The sequence below is a fragment of the Sorex fumeus genome, unplaced genomic scaffold, assembly GCF_029834395.1.
Source record: "Sorex fumeus unplaced genomic scaffold, SorFum_2.1 ptg000002l, whole genome shotgun sequence".
Lineage (NCBI taxonomy): Eukaryota > Metazoa > Chordata > Mammalia > Eulipotyphla > Soricidae > Sorex > Sorex fumeus.
The window spans coordinates 2,295,124-2,323,008 of NW_026606059.1; the positions used below are offsets into that span (position 1 = coordinate 2,295,124).

At 39.7% G+C, this 27,885-nt stretch overlaps 1 protein-coding gene across 2 annotated transcripts in view; it reads left to right on the plus strand.

Annotated features, from left to right (window-relative positions):
* Positions 1 to 27,885, plus strand: part of SNTG1 (syntrophin gamma 1) — a 339,473-nt gene that overhangs the window by 222,491 nt on the left and 89,097 nt on the right. For both annotated transcript variants that reach the window (XM_056110271.1, XM_056110281.1), the window contains exons 11-12: positions 2,951 to 3,080; positions 26,651 to 26,689. In XM_056110271.1, coding sequence (XP_055966246.1) covers positions 2,951 to 3,080; positions 26,651 to 26,689 — 169 coding nt within the window. The remainder of the gene's footprint in view (positions 1 to 2,950; positions 3,081 to 26,650; positions 26,690 to 27,885) is intronic.

Consider the following 27,885-nt stretch of genomic DNA (forward strand, 5'->3'; position numbering starts at 1 on the left):
TCCAACTCGGGTCGGCCATGTTGGCTGCGTGCAAGGCAAACGCCCTACCGCTTTGCATTAAGATATTTTAAATTTTTTACGAAGAATGTTTATGATTTTTCTAGCTAAAAATCTGAATCTATAGTTAGAAACTAAATTTTCCCACAAAAAATAAACATCATCTTTCTCTTATCAGTTCCTCTAACATGGTGCTAATGTTCACAATAAGAAAAATAAAATGCATAACTATTAGGAAAAACATTTTATGTGTCGATGATACCATCATCTCCTATATAGAAAATGTGGAAGAAATAATAAGAAAAATCCAAATTTCTAAAGCTAAATTATTATAGGAAGTTTGCAGGGGGAAATGTTGATGTATGAAAATCTCTCACTTTCCTTTATACCAGCAATGAACAAATAGAATTGAAATTAGCCTTCCACTACACTTTGCATTATTCAAATCAATGAACTATTTATGTACAAATGTAATGAAACATATGTAAGATCCATGAGGAAAATTGAAAAACTTTAATCAAATTCAGAGGAGAGAAAGACTCAATATTTTCAGCAAGTCAGTTCTTTGATTTATATCTAGGTATTTGATCCATAGATAAAAGTAATCAAAATTCAAATCCCAACATTATTATGTGATGTTTGTAGAGCCAACTTGAAGACTGATATTACAGTAAGATACAAGACACAGTATTGAAAATTTGAAAATCAGAATACAGGGTCCAGAAATAACTCCCATCAGCACAGACAATTGATGGTTGTGAGTGAACTGGGGTAGCTGCATGCTGAGTTCACTCAGCCATGAGGGGCGAGACTTTTAAGACTGAAGGTCACCTCAGCACCTCCACTGAGAGGACTGGTATGGTAGTTAAGGGCTCCAGATGGTCGCAGACTAGAAACACACAAGCAGTGTGTGAGAGTGTGTGTGTGTTTGTGTGTGTGTGTGTAACTGGCACGTGGGTGTATGCATGCTCTGGGGTTCGGGGGCTAGGCTTAAGGACTGGATCCTCTCCCAAAGCCTGTCCTCTAAACTTCTGTGCCAGGGAAGGAACCTGCGTAGCCAGAGGTGCTGGCCAGCTGACAGCTATCAGCTAAGAGCACCCTACAGCGAATCCCTCAGCTTGAGATTGTGCTATTGCCTGGGCAGGTGGGACTGGATCCCAGCGTCCCTCTCACAAGCAGATTGGGGGATCCACAGACATGTCTATGCTTACTCACTTCCCTGGGCATCCCAGATTGACCCCTCTCATTCAGAGGAGACAAGCTGTGTACCCGGGAATCCAGCAGGGTACCTGGGATTCCAGCTGTGACCCGGGATTCCAGCTGTGTACCCGGGAACCCAGCTGTGTGCTGAGACACCGTTGTCTCAGTGCAACACTCCCTGCTTCCCAAGGCAGAGTTTGGTACTTTCCAGGGCGCCAGGGTTTGGTTGGCCCCTCAACTCCTTCTCCCCCACCCTGCAGCTTTCTGCCTGCAGGACCCTTGCCCCAAGCCATTCCAAGAAGCTCCTAGAGTGCTCCTTACCTGAGGATTAATTCTTGTGCAAAGGGCTGGGCCTCAGATAAGTTCTTTAATTCATCTATTTTTGGTATAAAAGTTTGCTCAGCTCAGAGACACCCGCTGAGGTCTGTCCTTCTGGGCCACCTCCAGCAGAGCTCGTGAGACGCCAAGGGTCCCGTTGTGTGTGCTGTATGTAGATGGTGCACGCGGTGTAATAAAGAGATCTGGGTATATGCTCTGTGGGTCTCCGCTGTTTGAAAATAAAAGAGACGTGAAATCATGTGCAATTGTAACAAAGACCCGCTTTCAAAATGCAAATGTTGTCTAAAGGTGAGATTAATAGAAAAACTTAGAAATTGATAGAAATAGCAGTATTTGGAATAATGTACAGCAGAATTATCCTTTTCCTTCATAATTTGAATGTGGATTTTCAAATTGTCTCACTTGGCAGGACAGATGAATCTTAAACGCTAGGATTTGACATACTTTGATTATTTACGAATTTTTAGCTATACCCCTCCATTACGTTGACAGCAAAACCTGCAAAAACTTGATATTGGAAAGGAAGAAGTAAATCATTAAAGCAGTAGGGAACTATTACAAATGCTATAGCATTTTTGCAAGCAGCTTAGAATAATGAAATTCAGTTTTCTCTGACAACAAGTAAAGATGACAAATTTTAAAATATCAAACTTTAAACTAGCCATTGATTTTTAAAAAAAAAAAAACTTTGGGTTTTTAGAGAAATGTACAACATTTGCATAAACTTTGAGTGTGAAAACTGAGCATCTGACAAAATCCTTTACGTACTTTATGTAATGACCAGTTATATTTTAATATGACGTCCAATATTTGTGTGGTTTGGTTTTTGGGGATCTTTTCATTATGAATCAGAAAATGCACTGAAAAATCAAGAGGAGATGATAGTGGGCAAAATATACTTCAACAAATAATTTTACGGTAAACTGAAAGCATTTCTCTAAAATGTTAAAATGTTAAAAATATTTTTTCTTTTGTTTTGGGGGAGCAGATTTAGTGATGGTCAGGGCTTACTCCTGGCTCTGCGCTCAGGGTTCACTACTGGCAGTATCCGGGGACCCTTTGTGGTGCTTTGGATCCAGCCCAGGCTGGCTGTGTGCAAAGGACTTTACCTGACATACTATCACCCTGGCCCTCAAATGTCTTAGAGATGCTTTATTTACACGGTGCATTTTCTGTATATTGAATTTTCTCCAATCTTTTCCTTATATCAAGACACTTTCTTCTAACTTAAAGTCACATGTTTTCAGTATCTTTGGCATTACTTTCAGAGAAGATACTTTCGTAATTGAAGTCATGCGAACATGAATCTGAAACTACATTCATGTGGTTTGCAAGAAGAGCTTTTCACCAGATGCAGTTTAAAGTTCCAATAAGTAAGATTCTATTTTGATGTGGTTTGTTCTGACATCTGCAGGCAGAATGCTTTTCAAGTAATTGCTGTGGATGGGGTGTGCAGTGGGATTATTCTGTGTCTCTCCGCTGAAGAGTGTATTGATTGGCTACAAGCAATAGCAACTAATATTTCAAACCTCACAAAGCACAATGTAAGTACTGACCCAAGAAGTCCCTGCACATGGTGTTTCTGTGTTCGAAATTGCTTTAGTGTATGTAACTTGACTTGAGGATGATTAAAGTAGATTAGACTTTTAGCTCACTTGGTTAAAGTGTATATATATTATATATATGTAAAGTGTATATATTATATATATAATTATTTTATAATTATATATATTATATCTGGTGGGGGACACTGAGCAGACCCTCAGCACGTGCTCCTGACTCTGTGTCCTGGATCACTTTGGCCAGGCTCCGGGCACCTTATGCAGTGCCATGGCCTCAACCCCCGTGGACCGTATGAGAGGAACTGCCCTGATGCTGTACTCTCTCCTCAGCTCCAGATCAACACTACATTTAACAGTCAGTTGTATTCAAAAGTGTAGACAACCACATTAATTCGATAAGTGGCTACCAGCTTTTGATATGCGATAATTAAGTCTAAACATTTGTACATGATTTATATATTTATAAACATATATACATCTAGGATATTATAGTTTTATCAGAATTGGAATGTCTTATTAAAACCCCAGTAGCATGAAAAAAACCAGAAGATATTATTGTTCAGTTCAGTACCAGTACAGTGAGCTATGTCTGTTTTTTTTTAAAGAGGAGCTCCTATAACTTTTCTCTTTCTAGTCCAACATGAACTTTCTTTCTCATCTCTGCATTTTATTTTCACTGTCTCCTCATCACAGTTCTCTGATAATCTAATAATTGTTAGCACTGCCTTCCTTCTACTGAAAAATGTTTGAATAAAACATATAGAGCCATAAGCCCTATGTAATTGTAGATAATTAGAGATTGCATGATTCAAATTGAAGATTGTCATTTTTGTGAAATGCTGGATATGATTTATGTCTGGATAATCTCCTTTGTCCAAAACTCTGCTTAGTCAGTCTAGAGTACAGAAAAATCAAAGTCATATGTATAAAATGTCACGCAAAAATATGTAATTTAGCAATTTTCAAAAATTTAAAACTTTGCCCTTTACACAGATTTCTTGCACATAATTTGGTTTGAAATCTAGGAATATTGCAGCAAATATTTATTTTCTTTGTTGCTTATTTTCCTTATTACTTTTAACATTTTTTAAGTTTTATTTTAGGCACCATGTGGTTTACCAGGTTACCAAGCTTTCCATAGCAGGGTTTCATGCCTAAACACTCCTGCCCACCCTTCCCGCCTGGGTGTCACCCTCCTTTGACCACTACCAGCAGCCCTCATCCACCCCCTCATTATCTATCTACTGAAAACCCACTCCCTCTCACTTTGGCATTGGCTAGATCCCTGTGCTGTTTCTTTCTGGTCCACTTATGAGAGACATTCTGTATCTGGCCCTCTCCTGGCTAGCTTCACTCTATAATGCTGAGTGAAGTTCAGATCGATCCACATAACACTAAATTGAATTATTTCCTATTTTCCTAAAGCCCAGTAAGATGACATTGTTAAAATAGCACCTTTCTTTATCCAGTCATCTGTTCTTGGATTCTTGCACTGTTTACAGATCTGGGCTACTGGAAATAGTGCTGCAACAAAAATAGTGCACATTTTGTTTCTGAGTAGAGATGTGTGGACTTTGGGACAGAAGCCAAGAAATAGAATTGCTGAGTCATATAACAGATTTCTTCTCCTTCTTTCTTTCTTTAACAAATGACCATATTGTTTTCCAAGAAGACTGGACCAGTCGATATTCCAAACAGCCGTGAAGGAGGGTCCCTCTTTCTTTGTGTCCTTGCCAGCACCCATTCTTTCTGGTCTTGGTGATGTGTGTGGTTTCATTGGTCAGAGATGATATTTCATTGTTTCATTTTTCATTACCTGATGAAACGTGATGCAGGGCATTTTTTTATACACCTCTGCATCATCTATGTGTCTTTTGACAAATTTTATACTTCTCCCAATTTTTGATAAAGTTTATTGATGTTTTTATATCCTTGTAAATTTCTACAGCGCATTATATGTCTTGGCTATCAATCTCTTATAAATGAGTGGTGGGAAATATCCTCTCCCAGTCTGTGGTGCAAGTTTTTGTTTTGAGCTTCATTTCATGTGCAGTGCAGACTCCAGCCTGATGTAGTTCCATTTGTTTCTCTATGAACCTCTAGATTCAATGCCATGAAGCATTCCACCTATGTTTTATTCAATTTAATCTATAGATTCAGGTCTTTTGTGGTGGCCTTTAATGCATTTTTATTTAAGTTGTGTGCATAATGTTCTAATTTCATTTTTTCTTTTGTATGTGACCAACCAGTTTTCCCAGAAATGTTTGTTTAAAAGGGTTTTCAAGTTTCACTTTATACTTTGTTCTCTATCAAAGATGTCCATATAGCTCATTATCTGCCTTTGAGTTTTCAGTTCTGTTCCATTGATCTGAGAGTCCATCATTATTCCAATACCAAACTTCTTTGATTACCACAGCTTTCAATCAGTAAAGTATACAGTATCTAAAAAGGAAAAGGAAAAATCATATGATCTTATCAATCAATAGATTCACAGAAAGCCTTTGACGAGATCCAACACCCATTCTTGATAAAAAGCACTTATAAATTGGGAATTGAAGGGCTTTTCCTCAACGTATGCAAAGACATTTAATACAATCCCACAGCAAATATCATTCTCAATGGTAAAATTCTGACTTTAAGATCAAGACAAGGTTGTCTTCTCTCACCATTACTATCTAATATAGCATTGAAAGTCCTTGACACGGCAATTAATCAAAAAAGAATTATAAATGGATCCTGATGGGAAAAGGTGAAGTCAAGTTCATATTATTTACAAATGATATGAGACTATATTTAGAAGAGCCTAAAGGCTCCGTGCATAAGATATTAAAAATAACAATAGAATTATATAGCAAAGTGATAGGCTATACAACCAAGCCAGAGAAATTCATAGTTTATTTATAAGAAAATGATAAAAGAGAAGAGGGAGAAATTGTTTTAAAAATCATAATTGGGCCTCACTAAGTAGAGTACCTGGGAATCTGCTTTATGGGGAGGTGAAAACTTATACAAGAATAATAAACTATAAAACACTACAAAAAAAGTAAGATAACAGAAGAGAATGGAAACACATCTACTGTTCATTCATTGGAAGACATAAATTGTCAAAATGAAACTGTTCCCAAAACATTGTACGGAGTCAATGAAATCTAAAAACGCTCATTTTATTTCTTAAAGACCTTGATCAAATGCTGTTGAAATTTACATCATGTCTATCTCACACCCTAGAATAGCCCCCCCCAAAAAAAACTGAGAAAAATGAAACATGGGAATTTTTTTATTTGTAAACTTCACTTTATTATAAAGAAAGCATAATTTAAAAAAATAATAAAAAATACTGTGGCCAGGCAATAATATAGCAGCAGGCATTTGCTTTGCATGCAGCTGACTCGGGTTCAATCCCCAATTCCTGGAGCACCTCCAGGTGTGGTCCAAAACCAAAACAAATTAGAGCAAAAATAGAAATACTATTGACTAGTAGACACTGTCTTATTCCCAGTTTCTGCTTATAACAAACATCACCGTCATAATTGTCCTTGTGCATATCTCCTGGATAGACCGGGACAGGATTGTCCTAGAGCAGAATTCAGAGCCATGGGATATGTTACACATTTTCAGATGGCAGGAAATGAGCCGCTTTCCTCTTGTTAACTAGGAAGTTGATTTCTAGATTAAATCAACACTTAAGATTTTTAAATATTTTGGGTTATTTTGTATGTGTAGTAAATGGCTTGCTATATATAATATAATAAAGGCAGGTAGGGGGTTTTCATGGTATTTGAATATGTACAAAATTTTGCTCACCAAGGAAGATCAGTTCAGGATGGCTAGTTTGAGAAGAATGCACCTAAAAATACATCTATTAATTGGATGGTATCAACATGTGGCAGTAAAGATCATTCCAGGTTTTGAATTGGTAACTTAAGAGGCAACATATCACTGAGGATTGCTTCTCTCTTTATTACTCTTTAAAAGATATTCCCAGTGTTTAAAGAAAAGGGGAAAAAAACCAACTATAGAATTGAGTCTTTATTTCCTTACATAGATTGCAGTGCTTATAAACAAGCCCATAACGTATATTTATGAAATAAAATCAAAAGAAACATAAAGCTAACTTTTGAATTAAAAAATGTGTCCTCTTTGCTTGCTCCAAATTCACATAGATTTTCAAAGCTAGTGATACTCTTGTAAAAATTGTTTCTTTGTAATATATGTTAAGTCTGGAGCTGTGACCAGGATACAAGCACCCAAAAAGACAATGAAGATGAACACAAAATGCCTCTTAAAAGCACAGCACAAGAGACAATCCACATTTTATGTTGTTTTTATCACTTATGTTGAGTGCTTGCATGAAATGAGGAAGAGATAATTTTTTATATATATTGATTCAATGGATGGATATTCAACATTTATTATTTTTATTATATTTGATGGGCTGGAGCGATAGCACAGCGGTAGGGCATTTGCCTTACAAGCAGCCAACATGGCCGACCCGAGTTCAATTCCTCCGCCCCTCTCGGAGAGCCCGGCAAGGTACCGAGAGTATCTCGCCCGCACAGCAGAGCCTGTCAAGCTACCGGTGACGTACTTGATATGCCAAACATAGTAACAACGAGTCTCATGATGGAGACGTTACTGGGCCCGCTCGAGCAAATCGATGAACAACGGGAGGACCGTGACCGTGATTATATTTGATAGCTCAGGAATTTACGATGGTATTATATTTTTAGGTATGGATATGCAAAATTGCTTTCCTCTGCCACCAACACAATGCCTGTCTCCTCTCCCATGCTGCTATTTCCCCCCTAGGTTGGCCTTTACTGGCTTCACTGCCATCAATTTGCTGCTGTTTCTGTCTTCTAATGCCAAAAGTACTTCATTGTTAATTAAGCAATGTCTATTTCCTTGCTTTGATGATGTAGTCCACAGATGAGGGAGAATATCTCTGTTTTTTTTTCTTCCTACATCTTAGTTTGCTTGAGATGGAAGGCTTTCATATTGCTGTCCACTGGAGAAAACCATCCTTACTTACAGCTACTGTATTCCACATGCATATACCAAGACATCTAGATCTATTCATCTGTTATTGGATTTTGGGTTGTTTTTCTATCCTGGTTATTGTACTAAACACTGCAGCAAAAGCAGATGTTCATACACCTTTTCAAATTAAAAGATTTTTTTTTTTGTTTTGAGGATGAAGTCAAGAAGCAGAATCCTTGGGTCATATGCGTGTTCTATGCTTACTTTTGGAAATTCTCTATACTGTTTCCCATACAGGTTGAGCTAAAAGACATTCACACAAACAGTGAAAGAGGCTTCTTGCTCACTCTCGGTAATGGTTATTTCCATTTTTTTTGACATATGCCATTTTCACTGGTGTAAGAGTACATCTCATTTTTGTTTTCATTTGTGTTTCCCTACTAATAAGTAGGCAGAGCCTGACAAGCTCCCTGTGGCGGATTCAGTATGCCAAAAACAGTAACAACAAGTCTCACAATGGAGAGTTAGTGGTGCCCGCTCGAGCAAATTGGTGAACAACAGGAGGACAGTGCTACAGTACTATGCTTTTGCCAATTTTAAGTGTAGTATTCTATTGAATACTAATATAAGTACAATACTTTGCTCATTTACTAATAAGAATCGTATGCAATGTGGATTCTAGTAAAATATTGTGGATAGTGTGAATAAATATAAATATGAAAATACTAAGATTGTGTACTTTATTAATGTCCCTTAATATGTATATAGCTAACATTTTACAGACTAGGAAGAGGAAATAAATACTTTATAATTAAAATATGTAAAAGATGCAACATTAACCAAGAAATCAAAGATGTCTTCAAAAGTAGCAGTCATGTTAACAGTATGAGCCTTGGTATAATGTATAAAAATGTGAGGTTACCTCTGTAGTCTTCCTCCAACAAATCAGGAACCTTTGTTGTTCCATGAGAAAAGCAAAGAAAAGACTTTTTAAAATTTTGTTTATCTTCACTTTTTCATATTTAAAATTATTTTTGCCAGGCTCTCGGAGAGCCCGGCAAGCTACCAAGAGTATCCTGCCTGCATGGCAGAGTCTGGCAAGCTACCCGTGAATGTATTCGATATGCCAAACACGGTAACAACAAGTCTCACAATGATTGAGACGTTACTAGGCCCACTCGAGCAAATCGATGAACAGAGGGAGGACAGTGCTACAGTGCAAAATTAAATTTAATTTTAACTGAATCACTATGAGAGACACTGTTGTAAAGTTGTCCATGGCTGAGTTTCAGTCATACAATGCTCCAACACCCATCCTTTCATCCCTCCATTAATGCACATTTCTCATCACCAATGTCCCCAGATTATTCCCTCCTGCCTCTGAAGCCTGCCTCTATGGCAGACACCTTTCTCTCTCTCTCTCTCTCTCTCTCTCTCTCTCTCTCTCTCTCTCTCTCATACATACACACACAATACACGTACACACATAACACACACACACACACACACACACACACACACACACCCTTTTAGGCACTGTGGTTTGCAATACTGTTACTGAAAGTGCCAGGCATATCCCTTTACCTCCCTTCCGCATTCAGTTCTTGTTCAGAGTTCATTCCCAACCATCATTGCAGTCATGGTTCCTTCTCTGTCCTACTAGACTCCCCCCCCCCCCCTTTCTCTTAAGCTTCCTACCACGGACCAGTCCTCTTGGACCTCCTTTCAACTATCTTTGGGTAATTCCTGAATATTATATCACTTATCTGAGCCATATAATCAAACCAAGGTCATAAAAAAAAATCAAAGTAAGTCTGAGAAAATATTTTATCTGAGAGTAGCCTAAGGGAATTTAATTGCAACATAATATGATATCCTGGATGAGTTTCTGGAACGATAAAGGGTATCATGAAAAATTAAGAAAATATTTTTGGGAGGGTGAAATGGGGTAGCCACATCTCGGGGTGCATAGGGACTGTGCGAACAGGCGGGAACCTTAATTCTACACGCAAGATGCTCATCTCAGCCCTCTGAGCCGCTCTCCAGCTCATCGAACTGTGAATTAAGTTAGGCTTTAGCTTATAATGATATATTACTATTGTTGTTGCTGTTGTTGTTGTTACAACAAGTAATTCATGATAATGGAACAGAGGTGATAATGATAAGGTATGTTGTGTGTGGGTATACGCTAATTATCACCTTCGGGGGCTTTTTGTTGTTGTTCTGTTCTTGAGAACGTGTTTAAAAAATTAAAATAAATGAAATACTGAGCCCTTAGAGTGGGTCCACGGTCAGTCCTGGCCTGCCGCATTGTTCCCAGCCCGCCAGGCGTGAGCTGGAGTCAGCCCCGAGCACTCCTGGGTGCAGCCCAGCTCAGATAAACAAATACCTACAAAGTCATCTACATGGAAATTGTTTGTATTCTTTGGTATTCTTCTTATCTTTTAAAATAGTGATTTCAGGAGCACCTTTTCATTTATCCACTTACATTCCTGATATAAGTCATTTGTTTTTTCCCTTTTGCTCTTCAGTCTATCGATGGATTGTTGATTCCTGTTTGTGGTTGTCATTGCTGCTGCTCTTTTTTCAGTTTCTCAAGCTGTGAGGTCAGACAACCTAAGTGACCTTTTATGTTCTTTTCTGGGACAATCCTGTACTGGTGATAATTCCCCACATAGTTCTCGTTTTTCCTGTGTCCCATAAGGGTGAAATAGTTTGCATCCCTACTTTGTTTAATTTTGAGGAAAACTTTTATTCTTTGATTTTTCTATTTGCTGCAATAGTTATTTAATAGGTTGTTTTGTTTTCAGGTGCATTTGACCTTTCCTAAGTTTTCTTTTATGACTAATTTCTTCTTGAAATTGTGCTCTAAAAAGGTTTTATATGATTTACCTTTTTAAATTTTTTTTGGTCTTTTTTGGGTCACACTTGGCAATGTTCAGGGGTCACTCCTGGCTCTGCACTCAGGAATTGCTCCTGGTGGTGCTCAGGGGATTATATGGGATGCCGAGGATCAAACCCGGGTCGGCTGTATGCAAGGCAAATGCCCTCCCTGCTGTACTCTTGCTCTGGCCCCATAATTTCTTTTCTGTGGACAGTGAGTGTGTGCACTGATAACGTACCTGAAGACTAGAGAATATGCATTCAGCATTTTGTGGTGGAGGATTCCATGCATTAATGCAGCTGTGTCCAGTTCCTCTTTTAAGGCTGTTACTTTCTTGTTGATGCTCCATCTGGCAGGTTTGTTCAGCAGTGAGAGTGGTGTTGAATCTCCAGGTACTGTTGTTATACCATTGATGTATCTCCTCAGGATGTTCAGTCCTTGTTTTATAAATCTGGTTGCTCCATCATTTGGTCGATGTATTTTGGTGATTCAAGTCCTTTTTGTCTATGGATCTATTGACCAATATGGCCAATGGCCATGGCTATCTCTTACTACATTATATTGGGTATAACTTGGTCTGGTACACTAAGGGTTGTCCCTACTTTTGCAGCTTGCAATTAGCCTGTATAACTGCAACCACTCCGAGCCTGAGCTTGTCACTGTTCTGTCGAATCAGTCTTCTGGGCAAACCCACGTTGCAGGTGGCTGGGGGCAGTGTGCTGGATGACGGGTTCTGTCCTTCCTCATACTGTGGAGAAGTTACTTTCCAGGGCATCACCGGGTCCAGAAGCCATAAAGCAGATGTTCCTCCCGGCTCCGTGCAGTGGCCGGGCAGCTGCTCCACTTAGCTGGCTGTGCCCAGTCAAGTGTTTTCCCAAGCACCCCTCCAGCCTCCTGCTTGCTCTTCCTCAGGGCCTCTGACAGTCTCACTCAACTCTCTTTCGCAAGAAACCAAACAGAGGGGCTCGTGGGAAAGTGTGCCTATTGAAGTGGTCAAGGTCCCACAGTTTATTTTTTATTTATTTATTTGTTTTTTAATTGAATCACCGTGAGATCGAGCATTACAAAATTGTTCCTGATTGCGTTTCAGTCCTACAGTGTTCCCACACCCATCCCTCCACCAGTGTGATTTTCCAGCACCAGAGTTCCCAGGTTACCTCCCACCCCTTGAAGCCACCCCCACCCCAGCCTGCCTCTATGGCAGGCACCTCACCTCTCTCTGTCTCTCTGTCTCTATCTCTGTCTCTGTCTCTCTCATTTCAGGCACTGTGGTTTGCAGTACAGATGCTGAAAGGTTACCCTGCACATTGCTTTACTTGCTTTCAACACTCAGCCCTTGTCCAGAGTGATCATTTCTAACTAGTATTGTCATAACGAATTGGAATGATAGCACAGTGGTAGGGCATTTGCCTTGCACAGGGCCGGCTCGGGTGAGCCGGGCTCAATTCCTCCGCCCCTCTCAGAGAGCCCGGCAAGCTACCGAGAGGATCTCACCCGCACAGCAAAGCCTGGCAAGCTCCCCATGATGTATTCGATATGCCAAACACAGTAACAACAAGTCTCACGATGGAGACGTTACTGGGTCCTCTCGAGAAAATCGATGAACAATGGGAGGACAGTGAACAGTGCTATTGTCATAACAGCCCCTCCTCTAGCTTAGCTACACCCCACCTCCCACACGATTGACTCACCACTGACCAGTGCTCCTGGCCCATTTTCCCTGTCATTGGATATTAGTTTCATACTGTTTTTTGTATACCCCACAAATGAATGCAGTCATTCTATATCTGTCTCTCTCCTTCTGACTCATTTCACTCAGCATGATATTCTCCAAGACTATCCATTTATAGGCAAATTTCATGACCTCATTTTTCCTAATGGAGCACACTGTTTTGCCTGATTCCCTATCACAAGGATTGCTGTCCTCAAACTTCTGCTGTTTCCTCCAAATCTAAGGTATATCTTCATTCTGAGTTCCCAAACATTCCACCAGAAATGTACCTTCTTCCTGATTTAAAACAAAAAAAAGAAAACCTTAATAGTGCTTAGTACAGAAGAATCTGTCACTTGAAGGTTAAACAATGAAAATATAGATTCTTAACCCTTGAAGAAAGCAGAATTATTTTTTCAGGTTTTCCTATCTCTAGTTGTACTCTAAGATAAATTGTTCTGCCTATGTGATATCAATACACATCTGTATTTAGTTTTGTACATTCAGATGTATACTTTTGGAGTCATTTGAGATTCTGAAAGGAAATGTTTGTCTAACAGACCATGGATGAATGTTGATCTAATGACTTAAGTAATAGGTGACTAGTAGTAGCTACCCATGATTTAGCTATGATCCTGGAAATCCAAAGATCTATACCCCAGTTTTATTAAAAGACATAGAAGAAACAAAGCATCCTAAACTTTCTTCCTGCAAGTGTTTTAGAAACCATCATTCCCCATCTCTCTTTATTGCTACAGGACTAAAGTGATTTCGGTTGATAAATGTGTTCACTCGATTGCATTTACTTTGTTCACGAATTGTTTAGTTCTGGGTGCCTTTCAAACTCCGGGGCCTCAAAAACTCTAGTGCAGATTCACAAGCAACTGCGCTCTTGGGTAAATGCAAGGGCCTGAGGAGGGGTTGGTGCTGCCTAGGCCATGGATGCTAGGAATTAGCTAGACTACTCCAGAGCCCTCTGACCCTCCAAGACCACATTCGCTGGTTCCCATGGAAACACCAGCAATGCACTTTGCAATCCTTAGGGGAATGTGTGGTTCCAGACATTAAACTGAGGTCGGCCACATGCAAGCCTATTTTAACCTCATCCAACAATTCTAAGGCCATCTAGTAACAAAAAGCCATCTTTAAACTGGTCTTCTACTTCCTTTATTTGAATAAAGCATGCCCCTTGGATGTACTACATTCCTCTACATAGATAAATTACAGACATATACATGTATATATGGGCTGGAGCAATAGCATAGCAGGTAGGGGGTTTGCCTTGCACGTGGCCTACCAGTGTTTGATTCCTCCGTCCCTCTCAGAGAGCCCAACAAGCTACCGAGAGTATCCTGCCCTCACGGCAGATCCTGGCAAGCTCCCCATGGTGTAGTTGATATGCCAAACACAGTAACAACAAGTCTCACAATGGAGACATTAGGTACCCACTCAAGCAAATCAATGAACAATGGGAGGACAGTGCTACATGAAAATCTAACACCTAATATTATATTCCTCAATCAATGTTAATTGAGGGTCAGAGTAATATTCTTTTCTCAAATGTTTATGTCATCTAATAATGCTTTAAATGTCAAATAAGAAATCATAAGTACTCATAAATAAATATCTGTGATTTGTCCCTACATAACAATAATCTTTGATGGTGGTATTTGCTATATTTGGTTCAGCAGTTCAGGAAAATTGCCAAGAGTGCATTTTCTATCTATTTACACAGACATTCCCCCCCAGTGTAAGTAGAGTATTGGCTTTTATGTTTGCTAATTCCTGATCATATAAGGGCTGCAATAAATTTAAATATCACCCGAGTTTGGAAAGAGAGAAGTAGCATTAATTACATTTCTGTACTTTTTATAAAGTCAAGAGAATAATTACTAGGAAACATTTAGCATTATTTTTTTAATGATTACCTTCCATTTCTAATGCTTAGAGTGGACGTGATTGAGAAGAGTTTGGGAAAGAGGTTTGTCATGAATAAGAAACAACATCTTTTACAATACTTACTATGAAAATTATTCTGTAGCACGGTAGCACTGTCCTCCCGTTGTTCATCGATTTGCTCGAGTGGGCCCAGTAAAGTCTCCATCGTGAGACTTATTGTTACTGTGTTTGGCATATTGAATATGTCACAGGGAGCTTGCCAGGCTTTGCTGTGCGGGCAAGATACTCTCGGTATCTTACTGGGCTCTCGGAGAGAGGTGGAGGAATTGAACCTGCATCAGCTGCACACAAGGCAAACACCCTACCGCTGTGCTATCATGTCTTGCCAATACCATCTATGAGTTTTGTGACGTGAAAACAAAATCCTTTGGGACGCATGCACTCCCTTGATATTTTGTTACTCATTTTATAGACCATTTTGATTGATGTCCTGGGACTTATGAATCTGTTAATCACTTTTCATGTGAGAGTCATTCTCACTCCACACCCATCACCAAGGCCCTGTTTCCCTCCACCGGTATCCCAGAGACCTCAAGCAACTCATCTGCCCTATCCCCAGGTAGACTGAATCTCCAGCTGTGATGATTTTGACCATTTGCTGCTCACCCTCCCAAATGTAGAAGATACCCCTTTGTCTGTGTGTGTGTGTGTGTGTGTGTGTTTACTCTTGAGGTATTTTACTTACATTCCTGTATTTTTCATGCTTGCAGCAATAAAAGCATGCTTTAATGGGAGTTATGTGCTTAATCCATGGAGATATGTAAACTAGATGGTACATTATTTTTAAATGACTATTATTTTCATTTAAAAAGTTGGTGTGAAAGCAAGAACAAAAGTTATATCCACCACAATAAACAAAAGAGAAAAGAAAGAAAAACCTCCACAGGGCTTGTAGGTGAAAATCATTACACACTCACACACACACACACACAACTGCTCAAAATAGATATACTAAAAATGAACTAAAATCTGTGATGAGACATTGTCGAGTACAGTTGTGACAGGCATGGCATTCACTCAGCAGGCATTTTTTCTAGAGTTGGCACTTCTGAGTTCTTGGGTGTTCCTTTTAGTGCTAGAAAGTTGTTTTCTTCATTGTTTTTGCTTCACACTAAAATATGAATGTCAGACATGCAGGTGTCAACTAAAATGGGTTCCAGAGACTGAAGTCAGAAATCTGCAGTGCCTGTCATTTTAATTAGGAACAAAACAAGAGGGAGACTTGGAAAATGCATTGTACATAATGTTGTAGTCATCTTTATATACATTTCCACGATTAGAGTTTACTCCAGTATGTCTTGCAGTAGGCATTTGTTTCTTGAAAAGTTACTCAACAAGAGTTAATGTTTTAATACAAACTTTAGCATTAGAAAAATTTACTTGCATGAACAAATACCACCTGTTTTGATAACAACTGATTATAGCTATAATCAAACATAGCAGTTTACTGAATGCCATCGACAGGCAGTTCTTGTCTGATCCAGTTGGATTTGCTTGCATGAGTTGGTGACTGTTTCCTGTAACTTCATTCAGCCTCATCTTTTTGCTTTGTTTAATAAGTCAAGTACCCGGTAAAGCAGTGGTCCAATAAGACTCAGCAAGTGTGATAACACCCTGCTGAACAACTTACAATATTTCGTTTAAAGTTTTGACTAGAGGCTGAATCAGGGAACACACCATTTTTTAAATTTATTTATTATTTTCTGTTTTCAGTCCTTAGTCTTTCTTCCTTGCGATTATCACCCTTTATTAAAGTTTTAAACCTTATTAGGTAGATAAATATGTGATAAAATTAAGTAGATAAAAGGACATTGAAAATATAGGTAAGAAACATTTCAGTTCAGTATGCAGCACCTTGGTTTAATATACACCACTCCTCATTCTAACATAGGACTTAAAAAGTATGAGAGCCACACAAGGAGGCTTGTAAGAATTTCTTTTGCTTTCACCTTTTCTGGGGAGTGACATCCACCCTGCAGTGCTCAAGTCTTAAACCTGCTCTGTGCTCAGGGGTCACTCCTGACAAACTCAGGGGACTGGAGAGGGTTGGCTGGGTTGAGGGAAGCAGCGTGAAGCAGACACTGTCCTGCGACCCAAGCCTAGTTTTCCCAGAACCACACATCACAGCTCCAGCCAGGAGGCTTCCAACACCTGTGAGCCCTTCTACAGCTGCCCCTAATCCCAGCCATCACGATTCCTGCCACTGTCCCCCTGCAGGTGTGCTGAGGACTCGGAATGCACACCTTCTGTTCTTGCTGGGGAGAACAGAGTCCCAGCCTCCGGAACCGTCTGGGACTTCCTGTGTCCACACACCCAACTGCTGTACTTCTATATCAAATACTGGAAGGAACGTTGGGACACTCCTGAGTTTTAATCCAGTGTAAGAATGCCCATACGGAGACTGAGGGATGTCCGGCATGTAAGACCAGGGTCCGATCCCCACCTATGGACATTGGAGCCCCCAGGAGTGATCCCCGTGTGCAGATCCAGAAGAAAATCCTGAGCATGGACAAATACGGTCCCCAAATAAAACAAAACAAAACAAAAAAGTACCCCTACAAAACCCTGACTTCAAGGGAGGAATTAGATCTTCCTACACCCAAAATCCCATGACATGGTAAAGGAAATGGAATATCAGAGGCATAAACAGAGTTCTCTTAGTGGAACAATCAACTCAACAAATCAATTCAGTGCTGCATAGCCAGTCAGGTCAGCACTCAGATAGCCAGGGATCTAAAGGTCCTCTGTCACCACCCCCAAAACTCTAAGAACAGTGGGGAAGCTTGTGGCTTCAGTGGCCAGGACAGAAGTCCAGGCAAGTCTCTAAGATTCTCAAAGTTCTCCAGCCTGGATGGAAAGGACCTCAGGTGAGCACTCTCAGTCATGCTAATGAAAATTTATCACTCACAAAAAGATAAATCAATTCGAAGAATTGATTTAAAGCTTGAAAGGATTCCTACAAATGCCATTGCTGAAGCTAGAGATCGCAGTAAGAAGTCACAACAGAATTTTGATTGAAGAAAACATTATCAGGAAATCAAAGAGAAAAATACAAGCCGGGAAAACACAGTGAAGGGGCAAAAGCAAAAAGGAAAAGTAAAATACGGAAGAGAATGTAAGAGACCTAGTGGATAACAGCAAGTGGAATAAGCTCCAGTGTATAGGAGTACAAGCAGAGGAAAAGGGGAGAGAGAAAGAGCGGAAGCTGGAGGACATAATGGCTCAGAAATTCCCCGCGTCTGTGGAGGCTTCTACACAGACTCTAGAGACCTGAAAAATACCAATCAAACAGAACTCAGACAGAACAAAAGCAGGACAGATTGTAATCAAAATGGCAAGAAACAAAGGGAGAAATGAACTACTTGTGGCATCCAGAGAGAAGAACTACAAAGGAAATGACATAAAAATCATAACAAATTTTCCATTTGAAAACATACCAACATTTCCTTCTTTGGCACTGCTAAGCTGTAATTTAACGCTGGTAAAATTACGTTTCTTAATTTATGATTGGCAGCCAAAAAGGCAGTGTCCTCGTTCTTGAGAGCCACCCTGATTAGACTTTGCCTTTCTAACTATCTCTGCAGCCTCTTTCCCTCTCATTTCGCTTGTATAACGTCTCTTAACCTAAAAAACATACAGTAATTTCGCTGCATGTTTGTTTTGCCTCTAGTCTAGAGACTATTTTTAAGCAAGCAGCTCCAAAGCAGTGCTCAAGTGTTCAAAGGGCATAATTCTATTAGCCCACCCACACAGCAATATCATATGGCGTCGGTGATGGTCAGGCTGGTGGTGCTTGGGGGTCTCCAAAGGTAGCGATGGGAGTGCTCAGACCCCCTTGCAATGCCAAGATCACACTCAGGAACAACCATTCCAGCACGTTCTCTCATCCACTGGGCTCACTCCCAGGTCTCTAACAGATGCTACTTGGTGTTGAGCTTTGGGGACCCAAACTACCATAACATGTGGCAGTACCCCGGGCTTGCTCTGGGCTCAGGGGTCACTCCTGGAAGGCTTCAGTGGCCAGATGTGTTCGCCATGCACAAGGCAAACTTCCTACCTGCTATACTATCACTCCAGTCCTTACCGGATGATTCTTTAGGTCAGAAATTCTATATAAACTTGCCATTCACTAAACACTCTCTAAAAATACATGCATTTATGATGCTTAATGTATTCAGGAAGTTAATACTAGTCATTCATGAACAAATATTAGAAATAAATAAATTTCTAATGGTCAATGAATTCATGAAGTAAATCACGGTCACGGTCCTCCCATTGTTCATTGATTTGCTCGAGCGGGCCCAGTAATGTCTCCATCATGAGACTTGTTACTGTGTCTGGCATATCGAATACACCACGGGGAGCTTGCCAGGCTCTGCCGTGAGGGCGAGATACTCTCGGCAGCTTGCCGGGCTCTCCGAGAGGGGCAGAGGAATCGAACTCGGGTCGGCCATGTTGGCCGCTTGTAAGGCAAACGCCCTACCGCTGTGCTATTGCTCCAGCCCATGAAGTAAATACTAGTCAAATATAAGTAACAAACATTCAGAAATGCTTTTAAACTAATTTCATCTTTCAGATTTGTAATTCACAGAAAAAGTGCTATATATACTCATATGTGTGTGTGTATGTGTGTGTATGTGTGTGTGTGTTTGTATGTCTGTTTATATGCCTTAGGAAAAAAATTTAGAGCCAATTCAGACATGATGCTCAAACAATCTTGAGAATTGATTTTTTTTTAGCTGTTAATAGATAGGATTTTTAAAAGAAGGTACACCGTTAAAATTGTACCTGTAACTATGGGAATAATAAAGGTAGCAGGTCATAAAATTTCTATTTTATAATGAAAGAATGGCAATCATAAGTTGAAATACTGACTCCAAAGCAAACTTTATTTTTTATTATTTCTTTTATATAATAATGCCAGTTTACCAGCAGCTGTCAAATGGATATACTGCCATAAATGCTCACACCCTAATAGCATTAGTTGTTGAGTGGAGTTATTTCTATGGAATAAATCTCTATTCCTGACTTATGTATTAAATAATATTGGCTACAAATCTCTAACACCATTGGAATACTGTTTATTGCCTCTGTAGAAATAATTTTCTTGGATAAATCTTCAAAAATGTTTCATGGGAAAATATATCTTTGAGCAGCATTTATTCTGAGACATGCTAAAACCATATTCAATAATGTCTCATAATTGAGATTTCAAAGTAAAACATTAACAGAATTAGGATACATTACTAATTTTAAGAACCAGGACACGTTATCAAGGGTATATTATTAATTTTATTTCACTGCATTTCAAACATTAAATGTTTGAACACCACAAAGGTATTTAGATGGATACTTTTTTGGGGGGCGGGAGTTTGTGTCACATCTGGCCATGCTAAGTGCTTACTCCTGGCTCTGTGCTCAAGAATCACTCCTGGTGGGCTCAGGGGATGGTATGGGGTGCTGAGACCGAGGCTGGGTCTGCTGCCTATACGCTAGTGCCTTACCTACCATACTGTCTCTCCAGCACCATGAATGGATGCATTTTTAAGCAATACTTTAATGCCCTGTGAACTTTTATTTTGGTCTAAAATGTACTCAAAAGAAGTTATTACTACTTAAGTTCTTCAATGAATTGGTGATATTAAATTGAATATATAAATTAAGGGAATTTTAGGGAACAGAGTGATTTAAAAATGAATGGAACTCCTAATGTAGCAAGTTTTGTTTGTTTCTAGAAGTCTCGCCATCTCTCAGATGTGCAGGGCCCCTTCCTGGGTGCTCCCGAGCCCGGGGTGCCGTGTGGCTCGGAGTCTGCGGTGCCCAGGCCTCCCCAGGCAGTCCAGGCTTGCTGGGTGGCATCTGGGGCCTCATCCATCAGTGTCCAGGGCTGCTCAGGGACCACGTGGAATCACAGATTCCACCAGGGATCAAACTGGGGTTAGACAGTAGACACATGCAAGGTCCATACCTTAACCACTTCCCCTTCTCTATAACCCCAGAGGACGGAGACCTGAGCACTGCCAGGTGTAAGTCCTGAGGACTCTACAGAAATGAAGTATGGCCCCCAAAGCAATTTTTTTTCCTGCCTTGCGGGTTCCAAGGTTCTCATGGATGACTCCTGAGGGGTCACGGGGGACTTTGTGTGGTGCTTTGAACTCAACTCTGGTTGGTCACATGCAGGGCAAACATCCTACAAACTGTAGGATCACTCTGCCTCCATTTACTCTTATCTATTATCAGATTCGCATATAGTAAGAAACATTTAAGAGTTTCTTATCAACTGTCAATAAAATATGGTCAAAGTAAAGGAGGACAACAGGCAGGAGATATGCCGGTGTTAAGATGTTCAGATTCAGGGAGACAACTCACAGCTGATCCTACACTACAGGATCTTTCCAGTGATGCAGGATGCAGAAATGAAACCCCCCCCCACACACACACACACACTCAGGGGTGGACCGGGAGGAACTCAGGTGGCCTGAGAAATCCCTAACACCAGAGACCCAACCAATTCGCATTCAAATTCACATCCAGTTCAATTCGCACTTGCCAGATTGACCAAGAATGACCATGACTTCCATATTTTAAATTAACCTTGCATTCCATAGGTTAAATTCTTGTTTGTGGTTTAGGATCCATTTGATGTATTGTTGTATTCAGTTTGCTAGTATTTTATTAAGTATCTCCTCATCTGTTTCCATCAAGAATTTAAATCAAAGGCTTTTTCTTTTCCTGAGGGAGTCTCTATCTGCTTCTGGTATATGGGTAATTTTTGCCTCATTGAAAACATTCTGTGGGGGATTCAATTTCTTCAAATTTCAAGAAGAGTCTAGGGACTGGAGTGATAACACAGTGGGGAGGCCGTTTGCCTTGCCTGCAGCCAACCCAGGTACGATTCTCAGCATCCCATATGGCCCCCTGAGCACCACCAGGAATAATTCCTGAGTGCAGAGCCAGGAGTTATCCCCTGTGCATGGCCAGGTGTGACCCAAAAAAGAAAATAAGTAAAAGAAGAGTCTAAACAAATTGGAAGTAGGTATTTTAAAAAATTGTTGTAGCATCATGACTTACAAAGTAGGTCCTAATACAGCTATTTCAGGAATTAATATTCCAACACAGATTTCACCATCAGTGTGATGTCCCTCCACCAGTGTGCTCAGCTTCCCACCGACCTCCTGAGCTTGCCCTTAGCAGCACAAAAAATTACTTCATATTCACTTCATATTGCTTACAACAACAAAATGGCCAATGGAATTATCAAACACGAAGTCAATAAGAGGCAATTTGCTGTCATTGTACTATCTCACGCTGGTGTTGTTGAAGCCATTATCTGAGGATCTATTGGGTGGGTCGAGTCTCCTGTGTGATGGTATTCGCTCTTTGAGGTTGGTGGTCTCCATGCGACTTCCCTGTCACATTTGCTGTGCTCCTGTTGGACCATCAGTGTTATGGCATTTGGGGGCATCAGGAGCTTTGAGCTGGACAATCTGGTAAACTGGAGGGCTTACAGATCTCTCTTCAATATTAGTTGTGGAGCTGGCCCATTTTGTGTGTGTGTGCCGCTCTGCTTAACGTTCATTGATTTAAAGAAGGCCTTTGATTCTGTTGAGACGGAAGCGGTCATTGAAGCCCTAGCCAATCAGGGCATTCAAGCCCAATACATCAGGATCCTCCGTGAGCTGTATTGCGGATTCACTACCAGGATCTCACCATTCTACAAAGAAGTGATCGTTGATGTCAAGAGAGGGGTGCGGCAGGGTGATACCATTTCACCAAAACTCTTCAGTGCCACCCTCGAGAACATCATGCGACGACTGGAATGGGAAGGAATGGGAGTGAAGATAGATGGTCGGCAACTACACCACCTCCGCTTTGCTGATGACATTGTTTTAATAACACCAAACATCAGCCAAGCGGCACAAATGCTGGCCGACTTTGACCGTGAGTGTGGAAAGGTAGGACTACAGCTGAATCTTACGAAGACAATGTTTATGAGAAACAGCCTTGTTCCTGACGCCCCATTCGCTCTCAATGGAACGACCATCTCCGAATGCAACAGCTATGTCTACCTAGGTCGAGAGGTCAACATGACAAATGACCTGGCACCCGAGCTGCGCAGGAGGAAGAGAGCGGCTTGGAACGCCTTCAAGAACGTCGAAGAAATAGCTAAGAGGACGAAGAACCTCCGGCTCCGGGCACATCTCTTTGATTCCACTGTTCTTCCTGCATTAACATATGCCTCAGAGACCTGGGCCCTACGCAAACAAGATGAGAACGCCATTCAGGTCTCCCAAAGAAGAATAGAAAGAGCTATGCTTGGAATATCACGTTTCACTCAAATGAGAGAAGGAATCCGGAGTTCTGACATCCGTCGACGATCAAGGATCAGGGACGCTGTCTCATTTGCCAAGGTGTCGAAAATCAGATGGGCTGGTCACGTAATGAGATTTAAAGACGACCGTTGGACTAGAGCTGTTACTGATTGGATTCCACGGGATGTCAAGAGACCGCGTGGCCGCCCACCTACCAGATGGTCAGACTTCTTTGTCAAGGTCATGAACGATCGGTTTGAGGCCCTCCATGTTCCCGGAGCGAAGAGATGCCATTGGGCTACACTAGCACGCGACAGGGACAAATGGAGACGTTACTGGCGCCCGCTCGAGCAAATCAACGACTAACGGGAAGTTAAGTGATTAAGTGATTAAGTGTATGTGTGTATGTGTGTGTGGTGGTGATTTGGGGGCCACACCCAGCAATGCTCAGGGGTGACTGTGGGCCCTGCACTCAGGCGTCACTCCTGGCTGTGCTTGAGGGATCACAGGGGCTTCCAGGGATGGAACCCCAGTCGGCAGCGTGCAGGGCACTCTCTCCGGCTCCTGGGCTGGAGGTATTTATTCTGCAGGCTGCTGGGTCTGCCATCCGGGATGGGGCATCTGTCAGCCTAGCTCCAGAAAGGTCCGAGACTTAGCCAGGAGCCTGGAACACCTGGAACAATTCAACAGCGTGGCATTCATCCAAGATTAGCTGGCATCAATTCCTGACCTGACACAGGGCCCAGAATTCCCTCCCCGCACCTCCAGCCTCCAGCATGGAGCAGAAGTAGGTCTTCCATGAAGATCTGGAAGTTAATGCAGAAATTCATAGCAATGAAGCACTCATTAGGGAACAAGAAAAGACCCATGTAAATGATCTAAGTGCACAGCTTAGGCAGATAGAAATGAAGGAGCCCAAAGCAAGCAATAAAACTTAGAGAAATCTGAATCAATTCAAGAAAAAATAAAGCCACATGATTATATCAATACATGAAGACAGAATTTGACAGGAACCAACACAGTTCATGATTAAAAAAAAAACACCTCTCTATAGGACAGCAATAGAAGGACCCTTATTCAATATAGATAAAGCTATTTTTCCATGAACCCACAGATAAAAATCTCACTCGTGGTAAAAACATTAAAGCCTTTTCTCTATACAAGACATGGTTTCTCACTCTCACTGCTGTTTTTCAATTTAGTATTAAAGTCCTTTTCTTAGCAATTAGGCAAGAAAGATGTTAAATGCTTCCAAACTGGAAAAGAAGTGAAATTTTCATTATTTTCAGATTTAGAAAACAACAAATTCTTTACAAAACCTCTAAGATCAATAATGTTATATAGTAATGTGGCAGGCTACAAAATTAACATGCAGAAATCCACAGTATTCCTATATATACGCAATGTGATAGAAGAAAAAGAGAAAACAATATGTCGCATTCAATCTTGCATCTCAATAAACAAATATCAGGGCATCAATGGAAGAGTTAAGAGACATATAAGATCACAACTGAAAGACATACAAAAGGAACAAAAATCTGGAAGCATGTAGATTTGAAGGATTAATATTGTCCACACGACAATCCCTATAAATATACCGTCAGATTTATAAAGGCATAGATCAGACGTTGGTGAAATTGAGTCTCTTTCCCTTCTCCTCTCCTTTCTTTCAACAGATGCACTATTATTCCTATTTATTAAGAACTTACCTTTAAATCATCAATTGTTCGTTAAAAGTTTTTATGTCATGAGCTCTTCTGTGAAAACAGTAGTAGATGATCTGAAGCACTCAGGGAGTATAAAAGAACAGTGACTTTATTGATTAAAATAATGAAAATCAGCATTATTGTCATCATGTTCCCTTAACTACAATAAAAATATACTTAATAGGAATAAATAAAACTTTAAGTAGTTTTATGTATACTTCAATATGTAGGTTTTGAAATCACCGGGATTTACACTTTTTAAGGTGACTTGATTTCAGACTTTTAGAACTTAAACACAAGCGTTTGATTCTGTTTCAACTGAAATATTTGTCTCTGCATGCATTCAACAAATATTGATTGTACTCAACAAATACTGAATCACATATTCACAAAGACGCCAGATATTTACTGAGGCAAACAATATTCCGTGATTGCATGCACTTAATTTTCCGTGGGAGCAAACAGTAACCAAAAATACTCCCCCCAAAAGTATAAATCTATAGGTACTTCTAAGTGGTGTGGAAGAAAAAATCAAGGAAAATATTTAAAATAAGAGCATTGCCTATCTTTAATATACTACCCTCGAGGCTAGAGGGTTGTAAACAAATGCTAACTTCATTTCATTTTTTTTCTCATTCTGATATATTTAAATGATTGATTTTCTTTCTTCCCGGTCCTTTCCCTTATTTCTGTAAGTTTGTTCCGATCAGTGTTTTTCCCACCTTGCTGTTGCACAGTTCACGGCACACACACACACACACACACACACACACACACACACCTTGAAGGTGATTGACCCCAGTGCCTACTGGGGCCACGCATTTGAAGGGAGCACCCACATGCTCTTAGCTGCTCTTTTTGTGCAATCTTCCAAACTCTCTTGGATTTTATTTTTAGCTGAAGTCATCAGTAGTTTTTAGAGTTTTTCCCTTGCTGATTCACCCACCACTAAAGCAAAAATGCTTCAATGGTAGAAAATGATTTGTTTTCTTAGTTTTGAACACAGATTTGCTGAAATAGCATCCATATTTCAAATTTTCTTTTCTTTTATAAAGTAAACTTTTTTGATTGTAAGTTTGATCTTTTAGATGAGCCAATTGCGATTTTTTTCGCAAGTACTATTGTGTACAATATTCACAGGTGACTTTCTGTTTCTTCACACTTATCATGAGACAAAATTAAGTACAAAAAAATAAAAAGAATTTACAGAATAACTTATATGTTAAAACTGAAAGAAATTAATCTAAGATCATACCATTCTCAATTAGTATTAAATTTCTCTGAAAAACCACCACTGGTCTTAATTAGTAAACGTTCTATTGGACAAAGATTTTGTATTATAATTAATTTATCTGACCTGATAGGACATTTTAATTTTGTGACTAAAGTTTGTACACAACTCACCACAGACTAAATTATTTCTCTAAAGATTGAGTATAATGGAGCTTAACTTAGACAAAATGTAATTCATTAAGTTATTCTAATGAAATTTTACATATTACATACAAAAATATGTAATGTAAATTTTACATATTTTTGTAGGCTTATTGAAAATATTTTGATGCATCCATTATTGCTTCATAATCTGTTTTCATTTTTTTCTGTATGCTAGAATAAATCAAATATAAAGAAATTTTATGGTCAAGAAACTGCAGATTACTAGTCTATAATTTTAGCAGGATTTATTGTATAAGAATTTAAAGATTTTAAGATTAACTACTTTTCAAGATTAACAAAACCTCTCAGTTATACCTATACATTACTTACTATTTCAGATAATTAAGTCCTTTAAATGATATCAATGTGTTTAAGAAATTGCACATGAAATTTTGGAAAGTTTTGATAGGAAATGTGAAACAACTTTATTTATAACTGTTTTTAAGCCATGATTCTATTGTGTCAATTTGTATTAATCAAATAAATAGATTCCAATAAAATTTGGGGAATCATGTTACCTAGTTCTCACTTTCATTCTCACTAATACTTATTTGTCATTGCAGATTAAAAAAATCAACAGAAATTTTCCAGTAAACCAGCAGGTAAGATGAAGAAACACTCAAAAAGTTTGATTACATAATTGCTTTATTTTCACCTATTATATAAAATAATCTTTAGTTTTCTTTGAATTTTCCATTTTTTGGTGTTCTTTCTGTCTCTCTCTCTGTCTCTGTCACTCACTGCTCTCTCTTTGTTTGTTTATTAATTTTTGCACATGGCAGAAACGAGGCTTATTCCTGGCTTTGCACTCAGGTTCACTTTTGTGATGCTGGACAAAAATATCAGGTGCCAGGCACCCAAACTGGGTCATCTGCATCAACGGCAAGTGCCTTACCTGCTGCCCAAATTCTCTGCCCCAAACATGTCAAGTTTTAAAATCTATTCTTTAGAAATATCATTTATATTATTGTAACCCCCCCAACACACACACACACACACACACACACACACACACACACACACACACACTAAAAGCCCACAGTAGTCCAGGATTCAGTCAGAACTGCATTAGAATTTTGGTCTGTCTACTATTCTCCAAACGTTGCTTTTGATCATCAAGTAACCTCTGCCTCCTACTTTTAGGAGCTCAGGTCTGAACCAAGACGATGGATGAGATGAAGAGGTCGAGGAAATGTCTTCTCTGCAGCTTAAGCCTTTGTTCACAGTGCAGAGATGATTGACTCAAAGCTCGAACTCCCTGATTGAGTGGTGGAGTCTTAGGAAATACAGCTGAAAATTTCACAATGCTGTAGTAGATGGAAATTTTTGTTAAAGACAAATAATTCAAGTGGAAAACCACCAACTATGATTTTGATTGTTGCCTTGCCCATCAATTGACGTGGCATTTTAGAGTCAGATATCTTAAAATGTAGATCTACTACTTTGGGAATTCTTACACACATTCAAATATTGATTAATTCTACTTCTTTGGGAATTCTTACACAAAATCAAATATTGGATTAATTTTTTAAAAATTATTTTTCATTATTTGCAATATTTTCCACATTTTATAATCTGAATATGCGAAACAGTAACAATTACTATAGATTATAGAAATGCTTCATAGTCCTGATGATCCTGTCATCATCACCACTGTCATCCCATTGTTCATCGATTTGCTTGAGTGGGTGCCAATAATGTCTCCATTCATCCCAACCCTGAGATTTTAGCAGCCTTTCCTTGCTCGTCCTTCCCAATGGTTCCTTCTTGGAAGCTCTTTCAGAGTCACGGGAATGAG